The 14,123-nt window shown below is 40.4% G+C and overlaps 1 protein-coding gene and 1 long non-coding RNA gene across 3 annotated transcripts in view; one reads left to right on the top strand and one right to left on the bottom strand.

The window, feature by feature from the left end:
- The window catches only part of LOC143764256 (uncharacterized), a 58,900-nt gene that overhangs the window by 10,138 nt on the left and 34,639 nt on the right, over positions 1-14,123 (bottom strand). The window lies entirely within an intron of this gene.
- The window catches only part of PLOD1 (procollagen-lysine,2-oxoglutarate 5-dioxygenase 1), a 42,442-nt gene that overhangs the window by 6,033 nt on the left and 22,286 nt on the right, over positions 1-14,123 (top strand). Inside the window, exons 6-7 of the mRNA XM_077249672.1 lie at positions 8,131-8,194; positions 8,880-8,977. Coding sequence (XP_077105787.1) covers positions 8,131-8,194; positions 8,880-8,977 — 162 coding nt within the window. The remainder of the gene's footprint in view (positions 1-8,130; positions 8,195-8,879; positions 8,978-14,123) is intronic.

Raw genomic sequence — 14,123 nt, 5'->3', positions numbered from 1 at the left:
TTATGTGACACAAAATAGTTAATAAATAACATTACCCACATGTCTACTTTACATCAGCACAATTTTTTAAAAAAACATTTTTTTTTTGCTAGAAAGTTATAAGGGTTAAAATTTGACCAGCGATTTCTCATTTTTACAACGAAATTTACAAAACCATTTTTTTAGGGACCACCTCACATTTGAAGTCAATTTGAGTCTATATGGTTGAAAATACCCAAAAGTGACACCATTCTAAAAACTGCACCCCTCAAGGTACTCAAAACCACATTCAAGAAGTTTATTAACCCTTCAGGTGCTTCACAGCAGCAGAAGCAACATGGAAGGAAAAAATGAACATTTAACTTTTTAGTCACAAAAATGATCTTTTAGTAACAATTTTTTTATTTTCCCAAGGGTAAAAAGAGAAACTGGACCTCAAAAGTTATTGTACAATTTGTCCTGAGTACGCCGATACCCCATATGTGGAGGGGAACCACTGTTTGGGCGCACAACAGGGCTCGGAAGGGAAGGAGCGCCATTTGACTAATTCAATGAAAAATTGGTTCCAATCTTTAGCGGACTCCATGTCGCGTTTGGAGAGCCCCTGTGTGCCTAAACATTGGAGCTCCCCTACAAGTGACCTCATTTTAGAAACTAGACCCCCCAAGGAACTTATCTAAATGCATAGTGAGCACTTTGAACCCCCAGGTGCTTCACAAATTGATCCGCAGCAATGAAAAAGTACTTTTTTTTCACAAAAAATTTCTTTTAGTCTCAATTTTTTCATTTTCACATGGGTAACAGGATAAAATGGATCCTAAAATGTGTTGGGCAATTTCTCCTGAGTACACTGATACCTCATATGTGGTCACAAACCACTGTTTGTGCACACGGCAAGGCTCGGAAGGGAAAGAGCGCCATTTGACTTTTGAATGGAAACTTAGCTCCAATCGTTAGCGGACACCATGTCGCGTTTGGAGAGCCCCTGTGTGCCTAAACATTGGAGATCCCTCACAAGTGACCCCATTTTGGAAACTAGACCTCCCAAGGAACTTATCTAGATGTGTGGTGACAACTTTGAACCCCCAAATGCTTCACAGAAGTTTATAACGCAGAGCCGTGAAAATAAAAAATAATTTTTCTTTCCTCAAAAATTATTTTTTAGCCCGCAATTTTTTAATTTCACAAGAGTAACAGGAGAAATTGGACCTGAAAAGTTGTTGTCCAGTTTGTCCTGAGTACGCTGATACCCCATATGTGTGGGGGGGAAACCACTGTTTGGGCACACATCGGGGCTCGGAAGGGAAGTAGTGACGTTTTGGAATGCAGACTTTGATGGAATGGTCTGCGGGCATCATGTTACGTTTGCAGAGCCCCTGATGTGCCTAAACAGTAGAAACCCCCCACAAGTGACCCCATTTTGGAAACTAGACCCCCCAAGGAACTTATCTAGATATGTGGTGAGCACTTTGAACCCCCAAGTGCTTGCACACAGAATTTTACAACTCAGAGCCGTGAAAATAAAAAATCATTTTTCTTTCCTCAAAAATGATGTTTTAGCAAGCAATTTTTTTATTTTCACAAGGGTAACAGGAGAAATTGGACCCCAATAGTTGTTGCCCAGTTTGTCCTGAGTACGCTGTTACCCCATATGTGGGGGGGGGACCACTGTTTGGGCACATGTCGGGGCTCGGAAGGGATGTAGTGACTTTTGAAATGCAGACTTTGATGGAATGGTCTGCGGGCGTCATGTTGCGTTTGCAGAGCCCCTGATGTGCCTAAACACTAGAAACCCCCCACAGGTGACCCTATTTTGGAAACTAGACCCCCCAAGGAACTTATCTAGATATGTGGTGAGCACTTTGAACCCCCAAATGCTTCACAGAAGTTTACAACGCAGAGCCGTGAAAATAAAAAATAAGTTTTCTTTCCTCAAAAATGATGTTTTAGCAAGCAATTTTTTATTTTCACAAGGGTAACAGGGGAAATTTTACCCCAATAGTTGTTGCTCAGTTTGTCCTGAGTACACTGATACCCCATATATGGGGGTAAACCACTGTTCGGGCACAAGTCGGGGCTCGGAAGGGAAGTAGTGACGTTTTGAAATGCAGCCTTTGATGGAGTGGTCTGAGGGCGTCACGTTGCATTTGCAGAGCCCCTGATGTGACTAACAGTAGAAATCCCCCACAAGTGACCCCATTTTGGAAACTAGACCCCCCAAGGAATTTATCTAGATGTGTGGTGAGCACTTTGAACCCCCAAGTGCTTCACAGAAGTTTATAACGCAGAGCCGTGAAAATAAAAAAAATAATTTTTTATTCCTCAAAAATTATGTTTAGCAAGCAATTTTTTATTTTCGCAAGGGTAACAGGAGAAATTGGATCCCAATAATTGTTGCCCGGCTTGTCCTGAGTATGCTGGTACCCCATATGTGGGGGTAAACCACTGTTTGGGCGCACGTCGGGGCTCGGAAGGGAGGGAGCACCATTTGACTTTTTGAACGCAAGATTGGCTGGAATCAATGGTGGCGCCATGTTGCGTTTGGAGACCCCTGATCTGCCTAAACAGTGGAAACCCCTCAATTCTAACTCCAAAACTAACCCCAACACACCCCAAACCCTAATCCCAACTCTAGATATAACCCTAACCCCAACACACCCCTAACCACAACCCTAACCCCAACACACCCCTAACCCTAATCCCAACCCTAACCACAACCCTAACCCCAACACACCCCTAACCATAATCCTAATCACAAGCCTAATCTTAACCCTATTTCCAATCCTAGCCTTAAAGGGCCACTGTCACCCCCCCTCCAGCCGTTATAAACTAGACCTGCGGATTTTTCAAAAATGGTGCGGAAAAATCTCACACGAATCCGCAATGTGGGCACATAGCCTTAGGGTTGGAATTAGAGTTAGGGTTGGAATTAAAGGGCCACTGTCACCCCCCTCCAGCCGTTATAAACTAAAAGAGCCACCTTGTGCAGCAGTAATGCTGCATTCTAACAAGGTGGCTCTTTTAGTTTTAGGTTCAAGTATACCCAAAATAAAGTGATTTGATACTTAGCCACAATTCCTGTCTCTAGCCAGGGAGGCGGGTCCTCACTCCCCAGCTCGAACCGCTCCTCTGCCGTCACTCCAATCTTCATGGTCTTTCGGCACCGCCCCCTCAGCGCTGTTTACGTTTCAAAACCGGTGTCTGCGCTGTGGACTACTGTGCTGCACAGGCGCTGTAAGCTCTGGCCGTCTGACGTCACAGCCAGGCTTGCAGACTGCGCCTGCGCGGGCAGTGCGGCCACCCACCTCTGGAATCTCAGCCCCGCCCTGTGTTATGCATTATGCACAGTGCGGGGCTAGGATTCCTGGGCATGCGCACTGCGTGTCAGCCTGTGCATAATGCATAACACAGTGCGGGGCTGGGATTCCAAAGGTGGGTGGACGCACTGCGTGCACGCGGCTACCTGTCCTCACTTGGACCCTTTCACCGGACGCCGATAAGACTGCATTCACGAGTGGGAGCCACAATCCTTGCCGGTCATATAACAAATAGACAGATACCCCTTGAGAAAGGCAATAAGTGCCGAAACGTTGGGGACACTTCTCATATGTCTACGACTGTGACCATTTCTTTTTGTATGGTATCCCACCATTTTTTAAGTGAAATATAAATAATAAAAATATAACAATTGTTTGAAGCATTTTTGGTGTGCCGGAGTGATCTATAGCAGATTGGATTCTAATTTCTCCTGAGCACCCCCACTAAGGATAGTGAGCACCCTTGTTACCTTTTTATACTATAATACTGCTCCTATGTACAAGAATATAACTACTATAATACTGCCCCTATGTACAGGAATATAACTACTATAATAGTGCTCCTATATACAAGAATATAACTACTATAATACTGCTCCTATACACAAGATTATAACTACTATAATACTGCTCCTATACACAAGATTATAACTACTATAATACTGCTCCTATACACAAGAATATAACTACTATAATACTGCCCCTGTGTACAAGAATATAACTACTATAATACTGCTCCTATGTACAAGAATATAACTACTATAATACTGCCCCTATGAACAAGAATATAACTAATATAATACTGCCCTCATGTACAGGAATATAACTACTATAATACAGCCCCTATGTACAGGATTATAACTGCTATAATACTGCTATGTGAAAGAATATAACTACTATAATACTGCCCCTATGAACAAAAATATAACTACTATAATACTGCCGCTATGTACAAGAATATAACTACTATAATACTGCCCCTATGTACAAGAATATAACTAATATAATACTGCCCCTATGTACAAGAATATAACTATTATAATACTGCCCCTATGTACAAGAATATTACTATAATACTGCTCCTATGTACAAGAATATAACTACTATAATACTACCCCTATGTACAAGAATATAACTACTATTATACTGCTCCTATGTACAAGAATATAACTACTATAATACTGCTCTTATGTACAAGAATATAACTACTATAATACTGCTCCTATGTACAATATAACTACTATAATACGGCCTCCTATGTACAAGAATATAACTACTATAATATTGCCCCTATGTACAAGAATATAACTACTATAATACTGCCTCCTATGTACAAGAATATAAGTACTATAATACTGCCCCTATGTACAGGAATATAACTACTATAATACTGCTCCTATGTACAGAATATAACTACTATAATACTGTCCCTATGTACACAAATATAACTACTATAATACTGCCTCCATGTACAAGAATATAACTACTATAATAGTGTCCCCTATGTACAAGAATATAACTACTATAATACTGCTCCTATGTACAAGAATATAACTACTATAATACTGTCCCCTATGTACAAGAATATAGCTACTATAATACTGCCCCTATGTACAGGAATATAACTACTATAATACTGCTCCTATGTACAGAATATAACTACTATAATACTGCCCTTATGTACAAGACTATAACTACTATAATACTGCCCCTATATACAAGAATATAACTACTATAATACTGCCCCTATGTACAAGAATATAACTACTATAATACTGCCCCTATGTACAAGAATATAACTAATATAATACTGCCCCTATGTACAAGAATATAACTATTATAATACTGCCCCTATGTACAAGAATAGAACTACTATAATACTGCTCCTATGTACAAGAATATAACTACTATAATACTGCCCCTATGTACAAGAATATAACTACTATAATACTGCTCCTATGTACAAGAATATAACTACTATAATACTCTTGGAGCCTTTCACCGGACGCCGATAAGACTGCATTCACGAGTGGGAGCCACAATCCTTGCCGGTCATATAACAAATAGACAGATACCCCTTGAGAAAGGCAATAAGTGCCGAAACGTTGGGGACACTTCTCATATGTCTACGACTGTGACCATTTCTTTTTGTATGGTATCCCACCATTTTTTAAGTGAAATATAAATAATAAAAATATAACAATTGTTTGAAGCATTTTTGGTGTGCCGGAGTGATCTATAGCAGATTGGATTCTAATTTCTCCTGAGCACCCCCACTAAGGATAGTGAGCACCCTTGTTACCTTTTTATACTATAATACTGCTCCTATGTACAAGAATATAACTACTATAATACTGCCCCTATGTACAGGAATATAACTACTATAATAGTGCTCCTATATACAAGAATATAACTACTATAATACTGCTCCTATACACAAGATTATAACTACTATAATACTGCTCCTATACACAAGATTATAACTACTATAATACTGCTCCTATACACAAGAATATAACTACTATAATACTGCCCCTGTGTACAAGAATATAACTACTATAATACTGCTCCTATGTACAAGAATATAACTACTATAATACTGCCCCTATGAACAAGAATATAACTAATATAATACTGCCCTCATGTACAGGAATATAACTACTATAATACAGCCCCTATGTACAGGATTATAACTGCTATAATACTGCTATGTGAAAGAATATAACTACTATAATACTGCCCCTATGAACAAAAATATAACTACTATAATACTGCCGCTATGTACAAGAATATAACTACTATAATACTGCCCCTATGTACAAGAATATAACTAATATAATACTGCCCCTATGTACAAGAATATAACTATTATAATACTGCCCCTATGTACAAGAATATTACTATAATACTGCTCCTATGTACAAGAATATAACTACTATAATACTACCCCTATGTACAAGAATATAACTACTATTATACTGCTCCTATGTACAAGAATATAACTACTATAATACTGCTCTTATGTACAAGAATATAACTACTATAATACTGCTCCTATGTACAATATAACTACTATAATACGGCCTCCTATGTACAAGAATATAACTACTATAATATTGCCCCTATGTACAAGAATATAACTACTATAATACTGCCTCCTATGTACAAGAATATAAGTACTATAATACTGCCCCTATGTACAGGAATATAACTACTATAATACTGCTCCTATGTACAGAATATAACTACTATAATACTGTCCCTATGTACACAAATATAACTACTATAATACTGCCTCCATGTACAAGAATATAACTACTATAATAGTGTCCCCTATGTACAAGAATATAACTACTATAATACTGCTCCTATGTACAAGAATATAACTACTATAATACTGTCCCCTATGTACAAGAATATAGCTACTATAATACTGCCCCTATGTACAGGAATATAACTACTATAATACTGCTCCTATGTACAGAATATAACTACTATAATACTGCCCTTATGTACAAGACTATAACTACTATAATACTGCCCCTATATACAAGAATATAACTACTATAATACTGCCCCTATGTACAAGAATATAACTACTATAATACTGCCCCTATGTACAAGAATATAACTAATATAATACTGCCCCTATGTACAAGAATATAACTATTATAATACTGCCCCTATGTACAAGAATAGAACTACTATAATACTGCTCCTATGTACAAGAATATAACTACTATAATACTGCCCCTATGTACAAGAATATAACTACTATAATACTGCTCCTATGTACAAGAATATAACTACTATAATACTCTTATGTACAAGAATATAACTACTATAATACTGCTCCTATGTACAATATAACTACTATAATACTGCTCCTATGTACAAGAATAGAACTACTATAATACTGCTCCTATGTACAAGAATATAATTACTATAATACTGCCTCCTATGTACAAGAATATAACTACTATAATATTGCCCCTATGTACAAGAATATAACTACTATAATACTGCCTCCTATGTACAAAAATATAACTACTATAATACTGCCCCTATGTACAGGAATATAACTACTATAATACTGCTCCTATGTACAGAATATAACTACTATAATGCTGCTCCTATGTACAAGAATATAAATACTATAATACTGCTCCTATGTACAAGAATATAACTACTATAATACTGTCCCTATGTACAAGAATATAACTACTATAATACTGCCCCCAATGTACAAGAATATAACTACTATAATACTGCTCCTATGTACAAGAATATAACTACTATAATACTGTCCCTATGTACAAGAATATAACTACTATAATAGTGCCCCCTATGTACAAGAATATAACTACTATAATACTGCTCCTATGTACAAGAATATAACTACTATAATACTGTCCCCTATGTACAAGAATATAGCTACTATAATACTGCCCCTATGTACAGGAATATAACTACTATAATACTGCTCCTATGTACAGAATATAACTACTATAATACTGCTCCTATGTACAAGACTATAACTACTATAATACTGCCCCTATGTACAAGAATATAACTACTATAATACTGCTCCTATGTACAGGAATATGTTCCTTGTGATAGTGTGGATATTGTGCGGTGCATAGTGATCTTTTAGTGTTAGATTTTGACAATTGTTATGACATGTTGTGCGGATTTCCGGCAGGTTAGGACAGTTCAGTATAACTTACAGTTCAGTAATCTCCTTGTTCCTGGGCTGCTGCTCACATTGCATTATTAAATGAATAAAATAATAAGTGACAGCTGCAAAAAAATTCTATTTGTTTCCTCTATTAAGGAGAAGATTAACATCACCTTAGATCACAGATGTCGAATCTTCCAAAATCTTCAAGGTTCTGAAGGTAAATTTTTTTATATATATTTATACAGTTTGATTTTGGGTGAGGTTTAACCCTTTAAAGTTACAGCATATTTTGTGTAATTTTTTCTTGTTGTTTTCATAACTTTTATGTTTTTACCATCTGCAATAGGAGGACTTGTTTTTTTTTTGCTGGAATAGTTGTGATGTACAGCGTGTATGTAACCTAAAGCAGACCCGCCTTCACAATAATAACTGCATAAATCTCTTAGACCTAATGAGGCTGGTGTAGTTATTTGTGAAAATTCACGTCAGAATAGCTATATAATTCCGATGCTAGAACTAGATTCCTTTTATTTTTTCGTTATTTTTTTCCACGCAATAGGGACATAGACCAAAATCGGTACATATTAAAAAAAAATATGGATACAATAGGTTTGTGAAAAATGGGCGTCTGAATGAGGCCTAACACAGTCCGCAGCTTGTGAGCAGTGCTATTCAAATAAGGTCAATAATGGACAAGTCTTCTCATGACCCTCCATTCGGTGTCAAGTTCTGGCCAAGAACACGGTAATAACGCTAAGCTTGTGCTCATACACATCTGTACAGTCAGAGCTGCAGTGTAAAGCATGGGGGACATAGACCTCTGAGATAGGATGTGGACTGCAATATAAAGTGCATTGAAAAAAAAAAATACATTATTGCATTAGGATTTTTTTTTTCCCCAGGGGACGTTGTTTTAAAGTTTGAGAATGGGAGAGTCAGAGGTCGAAATATGGTTTATGACACTCTCCCTGTACTAATACATGGAAATGGACCATCCAAGGTAATGTTTCATATTGATCACTTCATATGCACAGAGGTATTATACAGGAAAATCTGGCTGAATAAAAAAAAAACCAGCAGCTCACCTGTTTCCAGATGTATAAGGGTATGTGCACATGTTGCGGATTCGTGTGCGGATTTTGCAGCGCGGATTCAGTAGAATCCACAGGTAAAATGACCTGCGTTTTACCTGCTGATTTGCTATGGATTTGGCAGTGTTTTCACACCTGCAGAATCCTATAAGGCTGCGTGTCCACGCTCAGGATGGCCGGCGCTATCGCCGCAGCGGCGAAGCCGCTCGGCGCTAAGCCCCGCCCCCTTTCTGGGACGCGATCATGCCGGATGTGTACAGTACACATCCGGGATCATCGCACCCCTCGCCATAGGGCCCTGTGATATTACCTGCGGCGACGCAGCGTCGCCGCAGGTAGCACGGACATGCTGCGATCTGAAAAGACGCGCAGCATGTCCGGAGTCGCAGGGCCGCCGCGTGCGGGTTTCCACGCATAGTGGACACGGGATTTCACAAAATTCCCTCCACTATGCTGGAACATCTGGCCGCTGCGTGTTTGACGCTGCAGCGTCAATCACGCAGCGTTTACTTACCGTGGACACTCACCCTAATGGATTAGGTCTAAAACGCTGCGGAATCCGCACAAAGAATTGACATGCTGCGGAAAATAATCTGCAACGTGTCCGTGCGGAATTTTCCGCAGCATGTGCACAGCAGTTTTTGTTCTCCATAGGTTTACATGCTACTGTACAACACATGGAAAACTGCTGTGAATCCGCAACGTGTGCACATACCCTTAAACTCCAGAGCCTCAATCACTAGTCTACTGGTGGAGATTACCGTATGTGCTCATAATTACATTACATTACTTATCCTGTAATAATCTGCAGTTACATCCAGTATTATACTCCAGATCTGCACTCACTATTCTGCTGGTGCAGTCACTGTGTACATACATTACATTACTGATCCTGAGTTACATCCTGTATTATACTCCAGAGCTGCACTCACTATTCTGCTGGTGCAGTCACTGTGTACATACATTACATTACTGATCCTGAGTTACATCCTGTATTATACTCCAGAGCTGCACTCACTATTCTACTGGTGCAGTCACTGTGTACATACATTCATTACATTACTGATCCTGAGTTACCTCCTGTATTATACTCCAGAGCCGCACTCACTATTCTGCTGGTGCAGTCACTGTGTACATACATTACATTACTGATCCTGAGTTACATCCTGTATTATACTCCAGAGCTCCACTCCCTATTCTGCTGGTGCAGTCACTGTGTACATACATTACATTACTGATCCTGAGTTACATCCTGTATTTTACTCCAGAGCTGCGCTCACTATTCTGCTGGTGCAGTCACTGTGTACATACATTACATTACTGATCCTGTGTTACATCCTGTATTATACCCCAGAGCTGCACTCACTATTCTGCTGGTGCAGTCTGTTGTGAATTCTGCTCTTGGGCTCCCTCCGGTGGTTGTAAGTGGTAGCGCTGCTGTCTCTGAATCGCAGCATTTATCAGGTGTGTTCACTTTCTGCAAATCTGACTGGGCTATTTAGTCTTGCTTCACCCTTTAGCCAGTGCCAGTTGTCCATTGTTTCCTGGAGGATTCACTTCCCTGCCTGGTCTCTCTTGCTTGCTGATCTTTTCAACCAAGATAAGTGCTGGCTTGTTTTCTGCAGTCCACATGCTGTGGGCCTGATTGTTCTAGTTACCTTCCATGTTTTGTCTTGTCCAGCTTGGTCTGTATAAGGATTTGTTTAACCAAGCTGGTATCTTTGGAGATGCAGATATACCCTCCATGCCTTTAGTTAGTTGTGGAGTTTTGTATTTTCTGTGGTGGATATTTTCTAGTGTTTTAATACTGACCGCATAGTACTCTGTCCTATTCTTTCTATTTAGCTAGAATTGGCCTCCTTTGCTAAATCCTGATTTCAGTCTGCGTATGTTATTTCCCTCTCTTCTCACAGTCAATATTTGTGGGGGGCCGTCTATCCTTTGTGGGGGATTTTCTCTGAGGCAAGATAGTTTTCCCCTTTCTATCTCTAGGGGTAATTAGTCCTCCGGCTGTGTCGAGATGTCTAGGGAGTGACAGGTACATTCCACGGCTACTTCTAGTTGCGGTGTTAAGTTCAGGGTCTGCGGTCAGTACAGGTACCACCTTCTCCAGAGTACGTCTCATGCTGCTCCTAGGCCACCAGTTCATAACCGTACAACTGGCCAACAATGAGTTAACCGCATCTCAGAAGAAGGGAAGGAAAGTGCTGAGCCATTTTTTTTTCTGTAGTCTGTTGTGTTGGGTTTTTTTTTCTTCCCTCTTTACCTCTGGGTGGCTCAGGAGTTCGGCGCTGATATGAATGGTTTCAGGGATTGGCTTCTCGTGTGGATCAACTTGCTGCTAGAGTACAGGGTATTTCCGATTATATCGTTCAGACTCCGGTTTTAGAGCGTAGAATTCCAACTCCTGATTTGTTTTTTGGGGATAGGTCCAAATTTCTGAGCTTTAAAAATAACTGTAAACTGTTTTTTGCTTTGAAACCCCGTTCCTCTGGTGATCTGTTGTGAATTTGGATTCTGGGCTCCCCCGGTGGCTACTGGTGGAATTGAACTGGTGTCTTCATCTTCTCTGTTCACCTGTTCCCATCAAGATGTGGGAGTCGCTATATAACCTTGCTGCTCTGTTAGTTGCTTGCCGGTCAACAATGTTATCAGAAGCCTCTCTGTGCTTGTTCCTGCTCCTAGACAACTACTAGATAAGTTGGACTCTTGTCCATGTTTGTTTTTGCATTTTGTTCCAGTTCACAGCTGTAGTTTTGTTACTGTGTCTGGAAAGCTCTTGTGAACAGGAATTGCCACTCTGGTGTTATGAGTTAATGCCAGAGTCTTAAAGTAATTTCTGGATGGTGTTTTGATAGGGTTTTCAGCTGACCATGAAAGTGTCCTTTCTGTCTTCTGCTATGTAGTAAGTGGACCTCAAATTTGCTAAACCTATTTTCATACTACGTTTGTTATTTCATCTTAATTCACCGCCAATACATGTGGGGGGCCTCTGTCTCCTTTCGGGGTATTTCTCTAGAGGTGAGCTAGGACTAATATTTTCCTCTGCTAGCTTTATTTAGTCCTCCGGCTGGTGCTGGGCATCTAGAATCAACGTAGGCATGCTACCCGGCCACTGCTAGTTGTGCGTTAGGTTTAGTTCATGGTCAGCTCAGTTCCCATCTTCCAAGAGCTAGTTCCTATATATGCTGATGCTATGTTCTCTTGCCATTGAGATCATGACAGTTTGACCGGCCCACAAAGTGTTAATTGTATTGGCTGAAGTAGGAGGAAAAGAAGTCTGAGGAACCTTTTTTTTTTTTTTTTTCCTCTCTCTTACTCAGAGTGTGCTGCCTAGCCATAATTGCAGCCTGCTGCTTCTTTCCTCCTCTTAATCCTTGAATGGCTCTGTGTCCACCTGTTTGTAATGGATCTTCAGAGTGTAACTGCAGGTTTGAATAATCTCGCCACGAAGGTACAAAATTTGCAAGACTTTGTTTGTCATGCACCTGTATCTGAGCCGAGAATTCCTTTGCCGGAATTTTTCTCGGGGAATAGATCTGGGTTTCAGAATTTTCGAAATAATTGCAAATTATTTTTGTCCCTGAAATTTCGCTCTGCCGGAGACCCTGCACAGCAGGTCAGGATTGTGATTTCCTTGCTCCGGGGCGACCCTCAAGACTGGGCTTTTTCATTGACACCAGGGGATCCTGCGTTGCTCAATGTGGATGCGTTTTTTCTGGCCTTGGGGTTGCTTTATGACGAACCTCATTTGGAGCTTCAGGCAGAAAAAACTTTGATGTCCCTATCTCAGGGGCAAGATGAAGCGGAAATTTACTGCCAAAGATTCCGTAAATGGTCTGTGCTTACTCAGTGGAATGAGTGCGCCCTGGCGGCGACTTTCAGAGAGGGTCTCTCTGATGCCATTAAGGATGTTATGGTGGGGTTCCCTGTGCCTGCGGGTCTGAATGAGTCCATGACAATGGCTATTCAGATCGATAGGCGTTTGCGGGAGCGCAAACCAGTGCACCATCTGGCGGTGTCCACTGAGAAGTCGCCAGAGAGTATGCAGTGTGATAGAATTCTGGAAAAATGGGTTGTGTTTCTATTGTGGTGATTCTACTCATGTTATATCAGCATGCTCTAAGCGCACTAAAAAGCTTGATAAATCTGTTTCCATTTGCACCTTACCGTCTAAGTTTATTCTATCTGTGACCCTGATTTGCTCTTTGTCATCTATTACCACGGACGCCTATGTCGACTCTGGCGCCGCTTTGAGTCTTATGGATTGGTCCTTTGCCAAACGCTGTGGGTATGATTTAGAGCCTTTGGAGACTCCTATTCCTCTGAAGGGGATTGACTCCACCCCATTGGCTAATAATAAACCACAATACTGGACACAAGTAACTATGCGTATTAATCCGGATCACCAGGAGATTATTCGCTTTCTGGTGCTGTATAATCTACATGATGATTTGGTGTTAGGATTGCCTTGGCTGCAATCTCACAACCCAGTCCTCGACTGGAGAGCTATGTCTGTGTTGAGCTGGGGATGTAAGGGGGCTCATGGGGATGTACCTGTGGTTTCCATTTCATCATCTATTCCCTCTGAAATTCCTGAGTTCCTGTCTGACTATCGTGATGTCTTTGAAGAATCCAAGCTTGGTTCGTTACCTCCGCACCGAGAGTGCGATTGTGCCATAGATTTAATCCCGGGTAGTAAATACCCAAAGGGTCGTTTATTTAATCTGTCTGTGCCTGAACATGCTGCTATGCGAGAATATATAAAGGAGTCCTTGGAAAAGGGACATATTCGTCCATCGTCATCTCCCTTAGGAGCCGGTTTTTTCTTTGTGTCAAAAAAAGACGGCTCTTTGAGACCATGTATCGATTATCGGCTTTTGAATAAAATCACTGTTAAATATCAATACCCATTGCCGTTGCTGACTGATTTGTTTGCTCGCATAAAGGGGGCCAAGTGGTTCTCTAAGATTGACCTTCGTGGGGCGTATAATTTGGTGCGAATCAGGCAGGGGGATGAGTGGAAAACCGCATTTAATACGCCCGAGGGCCACT

This window comes from Ranitomeya variabilis, chromosome 4 (assembly GCF_051348905.1).
Source record: "Ranitomeya variabilis isolate aRanVar5 chromosome 4, aRanVar5.hap1, whole genome shotgun sequence".
Classification (NCBI taxonomy): Eukaryota; Metazoa; Chordata; class Amphibia; order Anura; family Dendrobatidae; genus Ranitomeya; species Ranitomeya variabilis.
Note: the sequence above shows the minus strand (reverse complement) of the source record. Positions and strands in the feature narration are given on the sequence as shown.